Below are 17,306 nucleotides of genomic sequence, written 5' to 3'. Positions count from 1 at the left end.
CTGCACAACGGCGCGCACACTTAACTGTGGAAGACAGCAAAAGTCACGCTGCGGGTACAAGACATTTTGCTTCTTGGCTGTTGGTTTGAAAAATTGGTGCACATGATTTTGCAGTCAAGGAAACTTACATTGGTGCTATATCTGCGCAGCAGAAGAATGCTGCCACTGCACACTTCATAGCTTTAGCAGTGCTGCAAGGAACTACTTAGATGGAGTTGCCAGCAGAGAGCTAGCAGAATCAGAAGAAAAGCAAATGACACTTGGCCTCAAATTCATATACATTTCCTGCATTACAACGATATGCTGCCGTGCCCCTGTGTATAGTTAGGGGTTTTCACTATTCCAGGCAGCTGATGTTATAGATCTGAACATTTTCATCGTACGAGACCATTCTCTTTGGCCAGCAAGGTTCTAAACGTGACTGATATTGCCCATAACACTGAGGTAGATATATGGATGATCTGTGTGTTATATTACATTCCAGAAATAGGGATGTGGTGCACATGCCATGAAAACCGGCATTTAAAGTGTCCTGTCCCCACCGAGAGACAAATGGCTGGGAGAGCTGTACTGTAGTAGGAGACTGTGCTGTTGTGAACACAGCGACATTAGACGCATTATAAAATAGAAGGACAACCCACTGAAAAAGGACCTATCGGAACCAGAGAGAACACAAATGGAACCAATTCATTCTGAATTGTTCTAATTGGCTTCCTACTGGTGCCAAGTGCGATTTGAGCACTTCCAACTGGTCTTTTTTAACTGGTAACTGCAGCCACCATCTATGATCGAAATGAGTTGATGTGGTTTTCCCCAACGTCAGTTTGCTGAAGTGCATGTCAAGTTGGAGGCTGAAGGTGTGTAGAAGTTGTAACAGTGGTCCGTGAGGTATCCTATCAGATAAGCATGCCAATTACAATCACTTCCAACCCCTGGATACTTTCACATAATGCCGAAACTGCGATCCACACAGATGGCCTGAGTGCTCTACTCATATCGAAGAATGACAGACTCCAGAAAGGCAATGCATATACTAATTTATCACACTGTCTGATACAAGACTAAGCATACAAACATGAACACGCCCTCAAAAAAATTATATACAAAATGCATGGTCACCACACTAACTAGAGTACAGGCATTACCCACATCCGAAATTACAACATTAAGAGACAATGGGCAGCGCAAATCATTTGTAAGTTTCAACAGGCATTACAATAGTACGCCACATGAAAATATTAAGTTGCCTGGTCCTTAACAAATACGACTTGTCAACAAACACAATGAATCATTCCACATAAATAAGCTAGCATGACAATCTGTTCCACTCATCCATCGTCAATAGAAAAAAAGAATATTTGAATATGTTGCAACAGAACACAAATGGCCTGGCACCCACGCTAAAGTCAATTCTAAGTGAATGTCGAGTTCCTTTCTTTCAGCAGCACTAATTTGTGCAATAAAGAGCTCACTTTTCAGGGGATTTTTTAGCACACATACCTGGTTGCCAATGTTGCCACGTGAAATTATGTACAAAATGACTATGCTGGTGTAGAAGCACAACAAATGCATTGTCAAGCCAATTTCATAAGCTTAGGATCACCAGACGGTTCCCTGAAAATGTTTTTCATGTTGCTGTGAGCATTTATTGAAGGGATGCTGAGGACGAGGGGTTACGTGCTTTCCTGAAAACAATGCAAAGAATCATAGAAAAATGCTCTGCTAGGTACTTCCGGCTCCCATTTCCTTTCACTGCTTGCCTCTTTCATAGCAGTCATTGTACAGGCTGGCATCGTTTATTCACTAATTTATTTGTGCTGCGACATTACTGGTTGCACTGCACTGTTGCAAGACCAGCGCATGCTTCGCATGTGTATGACTGGAGCGCAGATATAGACAATCCAAAAATGAAATGTGCGCTGGCATGATTAATAAGCCGGTGTTAGTTGGCTGTTGTGCCAGTTTCAAGCGGGTTTGAGCGAGTCTACTGCACCAATTATTATATACAGTAAAACCTCGTTGGTATGCTTAAAAAAAAATGCGGAAAAAGAACGCCTAATTTTGAAGAATATAAATGCTAAATAAGGTACAGTGACATTTATTGACAATTTCACTTCATAAAAACGTTGATTCTTGGCACAAGATCTGAACAAACTCTTTTCTAGTGCTCACAGAATTCAGTCTGCTTTTGCGCTGTCTTATGCGCAGAACGAACTTAGCAACATATCCGGTCTGTCGACGGAAGTGGCGAAAGTAACCAAAATCTCTTCCTCGTCAATTTCAAATGCTTCGCCCCTTTGCACCTGAGTACTGCGGGGAAGCCACCATGGCAGCTGACTGTCGTAGAGGTTCTGCATTATATGCTACAATTCCCCTAACCAGGCCCACTTGCTTGTAAGCGCATCGCTGTAGTTCACAGATGCTTCGCTCCCTTGCCCATATGCACCGCAATGAAACCTCAGCGTTTCTTCTCTTCATGTCTCGTCCATGAAAAAATGGCTTTCTTGAATGCTATCGTGCAGTTTTTATTTTTGTAGTTGGGTGGTGATGGTTCAGGCCTCTTTTCATCCAGGCACTATAGTGTAAATATGCGGAACATTTTAAATGTCCATGATTATGAGCAAATGAACCAGGAACATATCAACGATGTTTTACTGTGTTTGTTTTTGCTGAACCGCACTGTAATGAAACCTGTGAAATTAAATAGACTGTAGATGTATCCTCCTCCCAGCATGTAAAAGCTGCCAGTGGCTTTCAACTGGCCCATACATGCCGCACTCAACATGTTCCAAGGCATGCTCTTCGTAGTCCCATTGTTATTTTGGTTGCACTGCAACTCTCATGTCATGTGAGAGCACGCCACAAAGCAGAGTAGAGCTGACAATGCACTGGTTTTGCGATGATGCAGAACAAATAAGTCAGCACAATAAGCATTATCAACACAGCGACTGTGATGAAGCAAGCAAGTAGAGGGAGAAAGATGGAAATGGAAGTAACGCTAGCAGATGATTTTCCCATGATTGTTTGCGTTGCCTCTAGAAATGCACCTCATCCATTCCATGCAACTGTTTAGTAAAGTTTGAGTGTTTGGCTTTTTGTGGCTTCACATTCATTGCTGAGAAGGGCAGGCTTTAAAATAGAATATTTTTTTTCCCTCCGTTTGATTCAAACTCTAATGATGATGGCGTCGACATTATTACGGACCTCCATGACCGCTAGCTGGAGGTGGATGGTAGAGAATGTTAGCCTCAAAGACCCTCATCAAAATGAGTAGTGCAATCATTTCCTTGTAAGAAATGGCAACCTGTATTTTATTTCCTAGCCTTTTGTAGCTTGTAAAACCTGTTTTCTGTGGAAGCAGCTTCTTTGTCATTAGACTGTGATAATAAGTTGATATAAGCTAACTTGAATCTGCCCTCAGTATCCATTTAATTGCAAATATTAAAAATGCAAAGATGGTTACTTTCCTCACTAAGGCGATTTCTGTGGGAATGGAACAAATTAAATTTACACACCCATTGCCTAGTTTTAGGTGTGGACCAACTGCGACTAACCCATGATTGACTGAACACCGGTGATCAGAGGCAAAACAAAACCAGTAGGCAGAGACGGCAAATGCTATTGCTCCTAACAAACCCAAGCCACGCCTAACAAGTCAGGGCTGTGAGATTTCATTCAACCGGCACGAATGAAGGTGGCCCATTTCTTTGAACCACCACTGAAACGAAACCTTGCGGAGCCTCGAAAAGACTACCCGCTGTTCTAATGCGCTTTCTGAAAATTCATTCACCCACTTGGATGAAAAATGCCAAAGGTACTTGCGCTATGCTTAAGTGAGGAAAAGACTTTTATGCGAACTGCAGCTGTATGAAGATGTGCTCTTCAGGGTGCCATCAGAGTGGCACTAAATTCCACAAGTCGTCGGCAATGTCACACGGGTCCCTGCCACTAGTCGCCACACAGAAAGGCTCAGACTTGCCGTCATCGTGGTGGACAACTGGGAAAGAAATGCATGCACATATTAAACACTAATAGCAAAGTTATGAAGGAATCAAAGAAAATTGCTACAAAGAAAATCGCTACCTCCACATAATGGTTGCTAATGTACCCAAATTCAAAAGCCAATTTGTGAGCACCGTTAAAATTTGAGACATCGGTATGTCGCGAATTCGAAACAGTGGGCATTCGGTGCATATTACGTAGCTGGTCTGAGCTGTGTGAAACACAGGCTTGAAGGCTCATGGAAAGCAGACATTTTTTATCATCCTATAAACGTTTTCTTATTCTTCCCACAAAAGTTGTTTCAAAATGAGACAAGACCAGTTGTTGTATGCTGGCTGGAAGTCACACATTCATGCCCCCATCTCCTTTACAAAGCTTTCTCACAGCAACACCAAACATTTTGACTGGAAAATGCTGGCTGCTGAGAACATGCTGGCATCAAACTTTGTATGCGAAGTCTAGTAATGAATACACTGTGCATGAACTGCATGTCACATATTTGCGACATCAAGAGTTAAAGGGTTATTTATCCAGACACAATATGTAATAAGTTAAAGCATGTGACACAGGCTCATGTCGAAACCATGAAGAGCTACAGGGATGTATACAACGATTCCACTGGTCTCCTTGTTTCGGGAAAGTGCTTGGAAGGTTGCACAGCACATCATACCACCCACAAGAGCCACTGCAGATGCTTCTAACTGAGCAAACTGTGGGCATTGCAAACTAGGAACTGCAACAAAGCTACTGAAAACTAAAATGAGGGGGAAAAAAAATTGGGGGCCTTCTTAACCATATTCTGAAAGAAGAAACTGCACTAGCCTTTAGGTTGCCTGCTATGGTGTCACAATGAGCGTCTAATTTTGTTCTTGTTATTTTCCCAGCAAAACTCCAGTTGGAACAGGCTACTTTGCCTCTATATGGCATGCATGAGTCATCACCTCAATGAATGTTCCAGTACAGTCCATTGGATTATCATATGGGATTATACTAATCCAACCCACTAACCCCCCACTAATCACTCGCTAATCCAACTTAAACCATTTTCAGGGGTGGGCCTACTTCCATAATTATGGGGGTTCTCAGATTTTAAAATTGGCATTGCCCTATGATTGGTCCACTGGTGGTCATGTGGTGTTGCTGACATTGCAGCCCTCGCAATCAATCAGGGTTTGACACAGAAGCCCAAAATTTTTTGCAAAACAACAATCTAAATGCTGTCGAATTAAGGAAGAGCCAGCAGACTTTTCCATTCCTTCTCCCTAACAAGAGGCAAACCAACGCGACTAGACTGGAGTACTGACAGGGTTTCTTGAAGGGACAATGTTGGAGACATCTCCATCCAATTCTTGTTGATTGTAAAAAGAGATTCTGTCGTTCCTACTGGCTACACTGATGTGTGCTCTACAGTAAAAGACTGCATTTACTGCTGAGGCAATTGTATTTCTGCACGGCACGCCAACCGCTCTCAACCATGGATGTCAAAGCCGAGAAAGCAACCATACCTCCTTTGAGGTCCTCCGTCTCCGAGCACTGCTCCAGCTCCAGCTTCATGATTTTTGATGCCAGCCTTTTCTGCTTGCTGCAAGGGCCCATTTGAAATAAAGAAGACAAAAATGGCCATGTTAAAAAGACGTATACAATGCTGCACACTGCAAAAGGCAAAGTACCCACAGCGATGACATGCGGCCAACTGTCCAATCAGGTGAGACGGATTATCACGTGTAGAGCCTGTACGTAGAATGCATTCACCTATAGTGCAAACTGCCTCTTTTCAGACATACTGTATTTACTCGCATAATAAGCCAACTTTTTTGTCCAGAAAACTTGACATCAATTTGGAGGAATGTTCAATGCGTGGGGAACAAAGTTTTGACAAATATTTTTGTAAGAACTGAAATTTCATATCATTTGCCGGCCCCTCCGTCTGTCTGTCCATCGGCCCGCCTGCCCGCCCATCTATCCATCCATCGTCAATAAAAGCGCACACTTGACAAGCTGCGTCCCGGCGTTCGTGCCACTGGTGCTTAGCATCATTTGCTTCAAAAGGTGTTTGCTGTATCATGGTGCGATCTGACAAAAAGAGGTTAAAGTTAAATAAGAAAGCAACACATTTCAAACAACCTTCAGCAAAATAGATAAATTTAAACGGCCGTGGAGAACCGCTTCATTAAAAACAATTTGTTTCTGGGCTGCAATAGTTTATTCGGCTGATTTGACAATGCACAAAGCCTTCATTCTTTACGCTTAGTTTCTTTGATGCAAACCTGGCTGTGCTTGCCAAGTACAATTCAGAAGATACTTCTGTTGATGACTTGATAGCTGCCATGCCTGACAAGATTGAATGCCATAGAAGGCATACACTGTCATCCACTCTTGCTTTTTTAACTCGCAGAAGGCAACAACTTCTTTTTATTCCAGATGTATTAGATGTACACCTTTCAGTTTCTCCAATAAAATAGTTCCAAAGTCTCTGGCTTCCCGAATCACACTTTCAAGGTTTGTTCTCAGGCTGTTGAGTATTGCTTGGTGCTTGACGAGTCCTCCAACTCCGTCGCACGCATTTCCATCCATACTCTCACTTTCTTTAGAGCCAAGCTGGCATGGGCGGAGTCGTGGCTCAAGTCATCCCTAACAATGGTAAAAATGTTCATGGATTTTTTCGCTGTGACCACACGTGTAAATATTGATACTTGTTTCTTTTGCCAGTGGTATGCTTGAACTCCATCGGGAAGCATGACAGTCCAGTTTTCGGCAAAATCAATGTGGAATACAATGCCCCCGCGCTGTGTGCATTGCTTTGCCTTTCAGATAGCTTTACATTGTGTCTGCCTAATGTGGTCATGCACAATTCATCCTCCCACTAACAACCGAAGATGACCAAAAAAAAGCATCAGCATCCAAAGCCTTCTTCACAAGGTCGCCTGACTCTCACGCCGCTAAAAATATTTCTTGATCTTCTGGGATAGTTCCCCCAGTGTCAGACTTATCTTTTAGAAACTGAATGCATTCGCCTAAAAGGCACTGCGCTGATGACAGAATGTAAATGAATGGTGAATGGTCAGAATAGATTCTGTGGCCAGTAACATTCTCAAGAGCGACAAGACAAAGTTTACAGTTGGTGCAAATGCATGCATCATTTTGCAGACAACATTTTACCAATCATGGTCGCAAGGTGCAGAATTTTGATAGGCAATGCCAGAATCAGGATGGTCATCTTTGTATATGTGGCGTGCCTCTATTATTGATCTTGTCATGAAATGATTTGTTACTAATATTTTTTCTTTATCGATCATAGCCGAGAGGACATCCCTTCAGTGGACTTTGCCTGAAACATTCCAACTGATCCAAGCCGTACTCATGTGCAGCAGATACACTCCCATGGTTCGCCTTATGCCTGGTCAAAGAATCCGGTGGGTACCATGTGCCGCAATTTTCTTCCAATTTCCTGCACTTGTTGATTAGATACATCGATGCTTCAGGATCAAGCTTCTTAATCTCATTCTTTGCTGGTGTCACCGGCAGGAGAATGAGAAGTCGACAACGTTCGTGGAGTGTTGTATGTGCTGTACAGGCTTGCCAAAAGCTTTCAGTCCACTACGCACACAAGCAGCATCCTTCTTTGACCGATTTTCCCGATGCATCACCTTGGCTGTACACTTGACGTATCTTCCAGTGAACATTTTCGGTTATCGCCTTCTGCTCCTCACTTTGTTTCCTCTTGATGTAAGCCGGCCTGTACCAACTTCTCTCTGCGCCTGGCAGTTTCAAAGAGGACACGTCGGTAGTTGCAATGCTCTGGTAATGACATAAATTTCTTCTTCAGGGCGCATAAAAATGTCATCACTCAGTTGTGCATTCCGTGAAGATAATTCATTGCAGAAGTAGTGAGAGCAAGGGTAGTCCAGAAGTAGTGCGTCTCACTGACATTTGCAAGTTGTATATATATTAGAAATTGCTTCAAAACATTTGATGGCTAGGCTGGTAACGCTGAGAAAAATTTCAGTTCTTTGCAGTGAGCTTCTTGTGCTTGGAAATGTAATCTGCACAAAACCCTCACTCAGAGATGCATGTGAGCAGTAGAGTAAGAGCAAAATGCAAGTACGTCTCTCGCTCATCGGCGGCTGAAGTGATCATCCGAGAATCGCTAGGGAGTGTTGTACCCGGGCTACCTTTCAGCCTGAGTGGATCAGAACGCGGACTCTCTCATCCACGTAGCCATGGCAGTGGTGGCGACAGCAAGTCTCCTGTGGAAGCAGCCAATCCACCTTTGCCAGTGCACCCTCTGTCCACTTGAGCAAGATTGCTCCCAAGGCCTGTCATGGGCCACCTGGAGAGGACCAGGGTGTCGCCCGGCTCCAATCATTGTGCTGGGCCGCATTACAGTGCAGTCGTCATCAACCGAAAAAAACGCCACGCTGAATTTGAGCAGAAAAGGTCGTTTCCAGTGGTTCTTTGGCGTGCCAAGCCCAGCGGCGGCGGGCAGGTGTGTATTATCCCCATTCATTGCGACCATGCGTGGAGACAAAGGACCAGTTTCCGGAGGTTTCCTTTACCCCACGTGCCTGCCTCAGGACGCGAAAAAGAACTCATACGGCGTCGCCTCTTAAAATGAGCATCTGGGGTGTGCGCACGCGTGCTCGGTAGCCCCGCGCTCACGGCCATTCTAGAGCCCAAATCATCTCGAAACTGACGTCCTTGGTGCCATCGACATATTGACATATTTTCGCTACTCCGGGCCTTTTATAAGAACCTGAGATCTAATCCTGCCTCCATTCTATAGAGGCAGTAGGCAAAAAGTCACATCTACATCATTTGCCAATCCTTGTGCAAGGGTCTCATTGGAGGAGCTGTAACTACTACAGCAACAAAACTGTGCAACATGCTTTTAATAATTATGAAAAGTGAAATAGAGAAAAATATGCGGACAAAAGGGTATTAGTCTGGGCTAGACGGTACATTTCACAGGAAAAGGTGCAGTGCAAAAAAGACAGGACTAAAGGAGCGGACAGACACAGGTGCTGACTTACGAACGATGATTTTATTGCTATGATAACGCAATAAATATGAGAACCTAAGCACAATCAACGTGTGGCATTGCATCGCTGACTGATTACGTCAACAAACAGAAAGAAAGAAGGAAAGAGGTAAAACCAGCACTAGTCACTTAGCCGCTAAGATAATCAATTTCTTTTTGAGTCAGCGCAAGAGATGGCTTGCTCACGCACTTTTCTTGATTTTCATGAATCAGGAACGCTTCAACTATTTCCCGCGTACGCTGTACAAAACTGTTGTCGTACTGAAAGCTGGGGTGCATTTGCACTCAAGCCAATGTAAGGCAAGATAATTTTTTGGGGGGTGGTGCCAAGGAGCGTTCATGTTCTCTTAAGCGGTCATTCCCACATCTCCCAGTTTTTCCGATGTAGCATAGTCCAAAAGATAGCTCAATTTTGTACACTACATTTTTTCGGCATGGCACATAACGGAATTCACGGTTCTTCTCACAATCGGCAGGTGGCGGTCTTTCACAGTTCTACTTGTTTCAGAAAAGCGCACAGGCAGACATGACAGGACAAGTGCTGTATCCAACTCCAACAGCTGGAGTCAGTGCCCGTTTTATCATGTCTGCGTGCTTATCACAGATAAGCTGGGCTGAATTACTTTCCTAGAAACTATAAGTACCTTTTATTCCAGCAAGTAGACAAAAATTAGATGGAATATTTAAGCTCTGCCTTAAGGGTATGACGCGATAGCGTAGTGAGTTAACTCGCGTATATAGGCAGAAGGCCGTTCTCTATTTCACATTCATAGATCCCTGGGTGTCCACGTAGCCTTCCTGGTGCAGTGATATAGTGGTTAAGCAATACACCACTGCCCAGCAATGGCAGGTGCTCCCAGCGGCGGGGCTTGTGCGGCCCAGGTTGCTTTTTCTGACCAACCAATCGTTAACTGCCACCTGCCACAGTGGGCAGCTTGATCATTTGCCGGTGGGCAGGTTGTGATCACGCCGCAAGGTCGTGTGATCTAGGTGGCCCACCTGCCTCCTAAGTTGCTCTTTGCGCACCAACTGCCAGAGTTTTTCGCTCACAACGCCAACACCAGAGAACGGAGTCTCGAGAACAGGGCCTTTAATGCTATTTTATATACATGCTGCTCGTGGCACACGGTTGCAGGTGCCTGGGCTGGTTGCGAGTAACGCGCTCTTCATCTGCCCCTTTGAGAGTAGACATGACCCCCAATAGTCTTTTACAAGTTCAGCCTAACAGGTGGTATGACTCATTGGCTGCAACTAGTCACTTGTACTGGGCCTGCGTGGTGGTTGGGTGCTCTAAGTGGAGGTGACCCTGATCTTCTGGGTGTAGCATCATTCCTTTGAGGTGAGCTTGCCAGTCGTTGCTCCTGACGAGCCGCTGCCTTTCAAAAGCATGAGCCAGTTCTTGGAGGCATTGTCTACATTCTGCGATGCATCTGGCCAATTTGTGTATGAAAGCAGAATCTTTAGAGCCAATAAAGCTGTAACTTGAGATAGATGATACCGTGAGCTGTGCAGCACTGTACTTTCTCCTGTGTCCCTTTTTCACTGGGGTAATATCGTTACTTCTAGAAAATGATGAAAAACTTCGCTACTGAGTACTACAACGCGAGGTGAAGAAAAAAAGAAAGTACAGCACAAGAGCTTAACTTCACTCGTTCCTTCCCAGTTGAAAAATACAAACTGAAGCAGGCCAAAGACACAATTCGAACGAACTGCTATCTGACTGGTTCCAAATGAATTCCAATTATGTTTCGGCCTGTTCTAATTAGTACTTTTTAACCAGGTTTCTAATGCCTGTTGCTGTGCAACACAAGGTAGCAACAAACCTCATATGGTGGTGCTACTAACTAATGTCAGGGTGTACTTTGTCCTGTGCTTACCTGTCTTCGTGCTCCCTTGGAATCCTTATACAGAGAGGGGCACTGCCATTTTACACTGGTTATGGGCCCGTTTGAAGTGCAGAACAGATTTAAAAGATTGTCACCAAGGTTCGGCAATGTACTCTCACAGAAGCCAGTGTTGAAAAAGATATGTGTTCTACGCTTTCAAAAGATTTCGATTTCATGCCGGAGAGACAGGTGGCCCCAGTGTCAAGCCAAGGTGCTGCACCAACCTCAACATCTTGACGTTGCTGTCGTATGCCTCCTTGTCAAACTCCTTCAGCGAGTCAACAGCAGAGGACTCCCTGACCTTCAGGTTCTCCAGGTCCTTGACCAAGCTCTGCAGCTCCTGTTGGGTAGCCTCCAGCTGCTCCTTGCTCCTGGCACACGCATCCTCCTTGAGCTTGCACTCGACCTCAACTTCCTCCAGCCTCTGCTTGACTCGCTCACACACCTCCGAGTCATGCTTGATGCGCTGCTCGAGAGCTGCATTCAAAACGAGCACAGGATAGGGGAGAAATGCCAGTATGCACTGCAATCACCAGAATGGTGAAAAAATGACAGAAGGCAGCACATTTTGTAATAATCACCACCTGCCCGGATGGATCCTCTGCAAGCCTTTCACAATGATCGCCTACCACGCTGTCCTGCAGCAGCAGCTATCGCAGTCCCATCCCAGAGCACTTCCAAACTCCCCACTGCACCTTTGTCCCCTCGAAATCAACTCTGTTGCCCTATTGAACAATGGAGTGTCTGTTCTATGCCCATTTCTCCTGCTTCATTTCACCTAGGCTAGCACTAACTCGAGTTTGTTCCCCAATCGACCAATCTTTACAACTCTTTGATATCACCCCTATCACTTTTCTTTTGATGGCCTGCTTCACTGTCCTCAATTTACTCAATGGAGGCTAATGAAAAGGCTAGAAAATAAAAGCATGCAGGTAACTCAGAGTAGACACACATAACTACAAAGGCACCATATGTCAGCTAAGCATGCTGCGGAGAAAGGCAGAAAGTACTTTGCATGCTCACAGTATTCGCACTTGGCATTATTTCAAAAACAGTGCCGGACAGGTACACTAATCAGAGCTTCTGCCAGCTATAAAAAAAAATGGCAGACGATATAGAGTCATTAGGCGAAATGCAAATTTTGTGCACTGGTTTCGATTTGAGGCTCGGTTTTCAAGGTGAAGTAGGCTTCAGGCGAAGATTGGCGAAATCGGACTTAAGCTTTGCCTTGAGGGTACTACGCTATAGTGTTAATGGGTTAATGCCCATATATGCAGAGCTGGCCATTCCCCACTTCACACGCATAGACCGCAGAGAGTCCTCATACCACTCTTGGCACACTAGTGCAGTGGTTAAGCAGTCAAGCAGTTAGGCGGCACATCACTTAACCGCTGCCCTGCAATAGCAGGTACTGCCACTAGTGGAGCTTGTGCGACCCAGGTTGCTTTTCTCGGGCAACCTCTCACAGCCAATTAATTTAGGTGCCACCTGCCTTGGTGGGCACGGTGGGACCGTGCAGACTCACAACAGTGAAATCTGCGTGTGAGGGCTCTAGTGCTAGTGCACTAAAAATCATACCCCCCAGCTGAGTCCAACCCAGCAAAGTACTAAAGACTCTCACAGGGCTCCTATGGCCACTGCTGAGTGCTAGTAGCCGCCACCTGTCTTCGCGAATTTATTCGCCACATCGCTGCATCTAAGCCTCTGCCACCTTCGAATGCGTTCTCCATTGCTTGACAAACAAGTGCAAGTCAATAACATGCTCCTACGTGAAATTCAGATGAACAAATATCCCAGACCAGGACATGCTGTGCATCTCTGAAAAAGCCATCTTTCCCGCGGTGCACACAAAAAGCCTGGCATTCACAAGTACTGCCTCTTCTATAAAATGTTTAAATCCTACATTTATTTTTTCTCACAGCTATACAGTCATGCCCCACTAATATGACCCCCGTTAGCATAGACAAATCGAATTATGGAAAACTTTTGCGAGGACCAAACTTTTTCAATATATTTACGACTCATTACTATGGAGACTCGCTGTCCGGACAATGGACAGGATGAAAATGCACGGAGCCCATTGGAGAGCATGTATTTTTGTCGCGTTAATATGGACGGTGATGTGAACAAAATCCTGACCACCCCTAAAAGATGTTCCGCTACTTGTATTTTCAGTGCAGGGAACTTCCGAAAGGCAGTGCGACAGTGTAGATGCTAGAGTGATGGCCTTTGCACATTTGGTTTCATGTCTTACAGTAGCAAGATGCCTAGACGATGTGCCTTGCAACTTTCCAGATTGCATGAATGGCTGAGAAAAGATCCTCTGTTTGGAGTCCATGCTATGTTGAAAACCACATTCAGGAGCTCTCAGCCAACTGAGCACAGAGTTCTTGGAATGTGAATAACTGTCGTAGAAGGAACTTTACCACGCCACGAGGCCACATTACGTGTCTTGTATATATACATATAAATATACATGTACGTCTAGGTACTTGTAATGTGCTTCAATCTGCATGGGTAATGGCGGCCAGAATAATGAACTAAAAGCTTCCATTATTGCCTGATTCCCCTTCACTGCCTGCCACTACGCACAGAAGCAGACCGCAATCATACTGTTTTTTCAGAATGTTTTTATGTCTCTCTTCACAATTTGTTATTACGGATGACCCACTTAACAGACAGTTTTGGTTGGGAACCAAAGTGTCCATATTAACGAGACATGGCTGTAATTTTAATGAAATAAGCAGCATCAGTGCCACGTTATGATGTAACCAAGGGTGCTAATGATATTAACGAAGACATTGGCAAGGCACCTTAATGAAGCCTTCGGCACCCATGGGACTTGCTTGTCATATGTCTCCACTATTTCAACTTCACTGCTGCTACAGGGGTTCAAATAATTGAGCACTTAAGTAATCCCGGAGCACTTGTTTGGGGTTGCTTCCATAAAACATATTTACTACGACAAGAAACTAAACTGTTCACATTCTCGAGGTGCACAAGTTTCTTTCCTGTTTTGAACGTTTTCTTTCTTTTTTGGTGCTGTTTTAATGTACGGGTTTATTCACTGCTCTTCACTTCTCCCTCTCAAGACTAAGCCAGAGAGTACTTGCCTCTGTTCCCATTTCATCGAGCCACTTATCTCATCCTCATGACACATTCAGCTGCTTGCATAGGGAGGTTGCACAACTACTTCAAGCTCGCCAAAACATCACGTGAAATCAGCTAGAGCTCTTAAAGCGTAAAGTCTCCAGAGATTCCATGCCTTAAAATATAGCACACTGATTGGTATATTGATTTCAACATCTTCATATCATTGATTCCCCTGTGGCAGTAGCAAAGGAATCGCTCAGGCCTGCCCAAAACACAAAATGCCACCAACAGCAGGTGCTGAAGATCAAAGGTCGCATCTCCTGTCTCCAAAAAAATTGGTCACTGGAAATGATTTGATGCAATTTTTTTTTTTAAATGGTGTCGTAAGTAGCACTGAAAAACAGTGATGCCTGGAAGCAGCTAATCTGCCTTCAACTGTCCTCTGTGCTTCCAGCTACAAGTGGCACATAATATTTTTGCATTGTATACTCACCAGCTCTCTCTTCGTAACACCTTTCTTCCATTTGCAAACATCGCAAGCAAACACATGCCACTTTTGCAGAGTGCAGCCAAACATAGTGCAGGAAAAGTAAATGCATCAGCTACAACAAAGCACACCTGCTGAGCACTGAAAAGGGAGGCACAATGTCCAAGGGGAAAAGGACCAAGATGGCGCGTAGGCACATCAGCCCACATGAATGTCTGCTATCAATGAATGCTACAATGTAAACAGATTCTTGTTCTTGCCACTCCACTTGATTCCGCTGAGTACCTGAGACACCCCAACTACTGATAACCAATGAGCCAATACAAAAACCGCTCACCAGCCACTGACGCAAGTCTTGCGGCAAATGTTTACAGCAAAAAATTCTGCCTGCTAATAGCTGGAGCACCATAACAGGATTGACACTTCACTTCAGCTAGCAGGACTGGCAGTAATCGTGACAACCATTCTAGAAGGCAGGTACACCAATCAGTAAAAACAAGAACACATTGGACTGTAACCATGTGGACATCGAACAGCTAGATTGCATTTATCCCCGTTAGGGAAAGCCTCACTTATTTTGCTGTGGAACGCTGAAAGCCTTCCGTATGCATCTATCAATTGACTCTAAGAAACGAAATTTCAAAAGAAGAACTTTCCCACTTCTTTGCACTTGTAATATGTCTATTCTTTTGAAGTAGTAGTGAGTCTACTGTCTGTTCCTGCTGTCTCCACCTCCTTGACTGGCTTGTTTGGACCTCTGGTGGGCAAACGCAACCTTCAGGCTGTGCTCGCAAACATTTATCTGTACAACCTCGGAGTAGAGCTGATATTTCCGGTTAATACACATTTCAAAAACAAACAAATGACGCATAGACATGAGAAATAACCGATACAGATAAAGCACTGCTGTTGCATTTATCAGTGTCCCTATGTTGTTCATTTGTTTTTAGATTTATAACCTGTCACCCCAGTCCCTTCCCATGATCATCTTCCTGATAACAAACATAGGCATGTGTAAAGGGGGGCAAGGTGGCAGTGGCTCCCCTAGTAGACATGGGGAAAGGGCACAAATTTTGTACCATTTTGTAATATACCCTGCTACACAGAAGCAATGAACAGGCGCTACCATGAACTCTGCACTCGCCCCCTTCCCCCTCCCCTTTTCTTGAAGAGAACTGTGCACGCCTATGACCACAAAGGTTACTTTTGAAATGCTGTCCGCCTCTTTTTTTTATTGACATCTAAAATAAACACCTGCGTGCAAGTGTTTCGCAACATTTGCCGACTTCTAAAGAGGCCTGCGCGAGACTATACACAGCCGCACAGGTATGCAAGGCATACAGGCAGCCGCGTACTTTCACTTTCTAATGTTTGCAGCACTCTACGTGAGGTTGACGTGCACTGCATTTTTCAGCTGCACTCACGACACTGAACAGTGTAGCCACGCAGTTCTTCGCCAGCCGATATCCCCCACCTTCATATTCCCTGCGCGAACAGCTACGTCAAACAGTAGTGCACTACCCCGTATGCCTCTTCACAAAATGTAGCGAGAGGCCGCACGATCGCGCAACCTAACCTAGAATCATTTCCATCAAATGCTCAGGGGACCCACCGTCTGTGACAAGACTGAACCATTACACCTCTACCGGTTTTTACACCAACCGAAGAACCCGTAGAACAAGCCTGTACACCACGCAGTGTCTCCTTCTTTTTAAAGCAGTTAACGCGGCACTCGCACACAGCGTTCGAAAGTATTCCAAAAGCTGCGCTTGAAGCGGCAACGAAATCCTTTGACCGACGCCTTACCTTCGCGCACACTTGTCCATCGTCTCACGTACGCTTCCACAGCTTTTTCGGCCTGTGAACACAGCTCCTGGAACTCTGCCGGCGGGCTATCCATTTCTGAATGTTCGTCGAGAACGTTTGAAGACATCGGATGCGCCAAGCTCTGACAGCCGCTACGCGATTCGAAATTCGCGATTCGAGACAGCGCCTGAAAAGAGCGTCTCTCTTCGTCTTCTCGAAGCCAAGACTGGCCAAGACGAAGTCCGACCATAGTAGCTCTATGGTTTGTCAAATCCTCGAAGGTTTTCACAAGGAGCTCAAAGTGCTACAGGATAAAAATAAATTGTTTTTAAGGTTTCCGTTCGGCGAGGATTTTTTGTTTCGATAGAATGCTTTCCGTTTACCGCGTTCAACACTGATGTATTCTAAACCTAGTCGAGCCAAGCTGATCCACGTCAAGTCGTTTAGTGTCGTCTGCAGTTGTCTGGCTAGTCCTGATTGTACTAAATTAGTTGTTGCTTTTGCGTTGCCGTCAGCATTGGCAGGTGAGAATGACAGAAGCTAGCTGCTTTCGTCTCTTCCAAGTCTTCTGGGCATGTGTTGAAGTTGTGAGACGCCAGGGGACGGCCACGCGCGCAGTCTCCGAGCAGCCCTCAGCCTCTGAATGATCAACAACGTAGCGTTTCTCACGATGCGTTACTGCTGCGTGCCACGGTGCAAGACAAGCTCCGAAAACAGCGACGTCGGCGTCTCGTTTCACGAGATTCCTAGCGAAGAAGTAGTGCGGTTGAAATGGTTGAGTGTGATCGGACGCAAAGAATGGCAGCCCAATTACGCGCCGAGTTGCGCCTCCGTGTGCAGCAAGCATTTCCTTCCCACAGACTTCGTGGAAGCAGCCAAGAGGCGCAGGCTGAGGAGAGGGGCGGTGCCCAGTGTGTTCCCTGCCGAACACGCCCACGTGGGACACGATTTCGACCCGAACGCGGCGCCAACGGAATGGCCCCGAAACGAATAC

The 17,306-nt window shown here is 45.1% G+C and overlaps 1 protein-coding gene and 1 pseudogene across 2 annotated transcripts; both read right to left on the bottom strand.

Moving 5' to 3' along the window:
- Positions 1-1,023: 1,023 nt before the first annotated feature.
- LOC144109476 (uncharacterized) lies at positions 1,024-16,542 on the bottom strand. 2 transcript variants are annotated; one of them, XR_013309605.1, is made up of 5 exons: positions 16,313-16,531; positions 11,151-11,403; positions 5,508-5,584; positions 3,545-3,997; positions 1,024-3,471 (listed from the first exon to the last, which is right to left on the bottom strand). XR_013309605.1 is itself a non-coding variant. In XM_077642300.1 (4 exons), the coding sequence occupies exons 1-4, from the start codon at positions 16,437-16,439 to the stop codon at positions 3,894-3,896; spliced, it is 561 nt and encodes a 186-aa protein (XP_077498426.1). In that variant the 5' UTR covers positions 16,440-16,542; the 3' UTR covers positions 1,024-3,893. The 2 variants fall into 2 exon arrangements, 1 of the variants encoding a protein (XP_077498426.1); XM_077642300.1 differs by having other exon boundaries at positions 1,024-3,997; positions 16,313-16,542.
- On the bottom strand, positions 6,223-8,667 carry LOC144110796 (uncharacterized; annotated as a pseudogene).
- Positions 16,543-17,306: the final 764 nt, after the last annotated feature.

Source organism: Amblyomma americanum, chromosome 11, assembly GCF_052857255.1.
Source record: "Amblyomma americanum isolate KBUSLIRL-KWMA chromosome 11, ASM5285725v1, whole genome shotgun sequence".
In the NCBI taxonomy this organism is placed as follows: domain Eukaryota; kingdom Metazoa; phylum Arthropoda; class Arachnida; order Ixodida; family Ixodidae; genus Amblyomma; species Amblyomma americanum.
Note: the sequence above shows the minus strand (reverse complement) of the source record. Positions and strands in the feature narration are given on the sequence as shown.

What these genes read in the sequence shown, in the direction of transcription:
- LOC144109476 (XM_077642300.1), bottom strand. Translation starts at nt 16,439, where the DNA reads ATGTCTTCAAACGTTCTCGACGAACATTCAGAAATGGATAGCCCGCCG. An exon ending in ATGGACAAGTGTGCGCGAAG is followed by an intron (nt 11,404 to 16,312) that starts GTAAGGCGTCGG and finishes TTTTGAATGCAG; the next exon opens with CTCTCGAGCAGCGCATCAAG. An exon ending in GACGGAGGACCTCAAAGGAG is followed by an intron (nt 3,998 to 5,507) that starts GTATGGTTGCTT and finishes TTTCTTTCCCAG; the next exon opens with TTGTCCACCACGATGACGGC.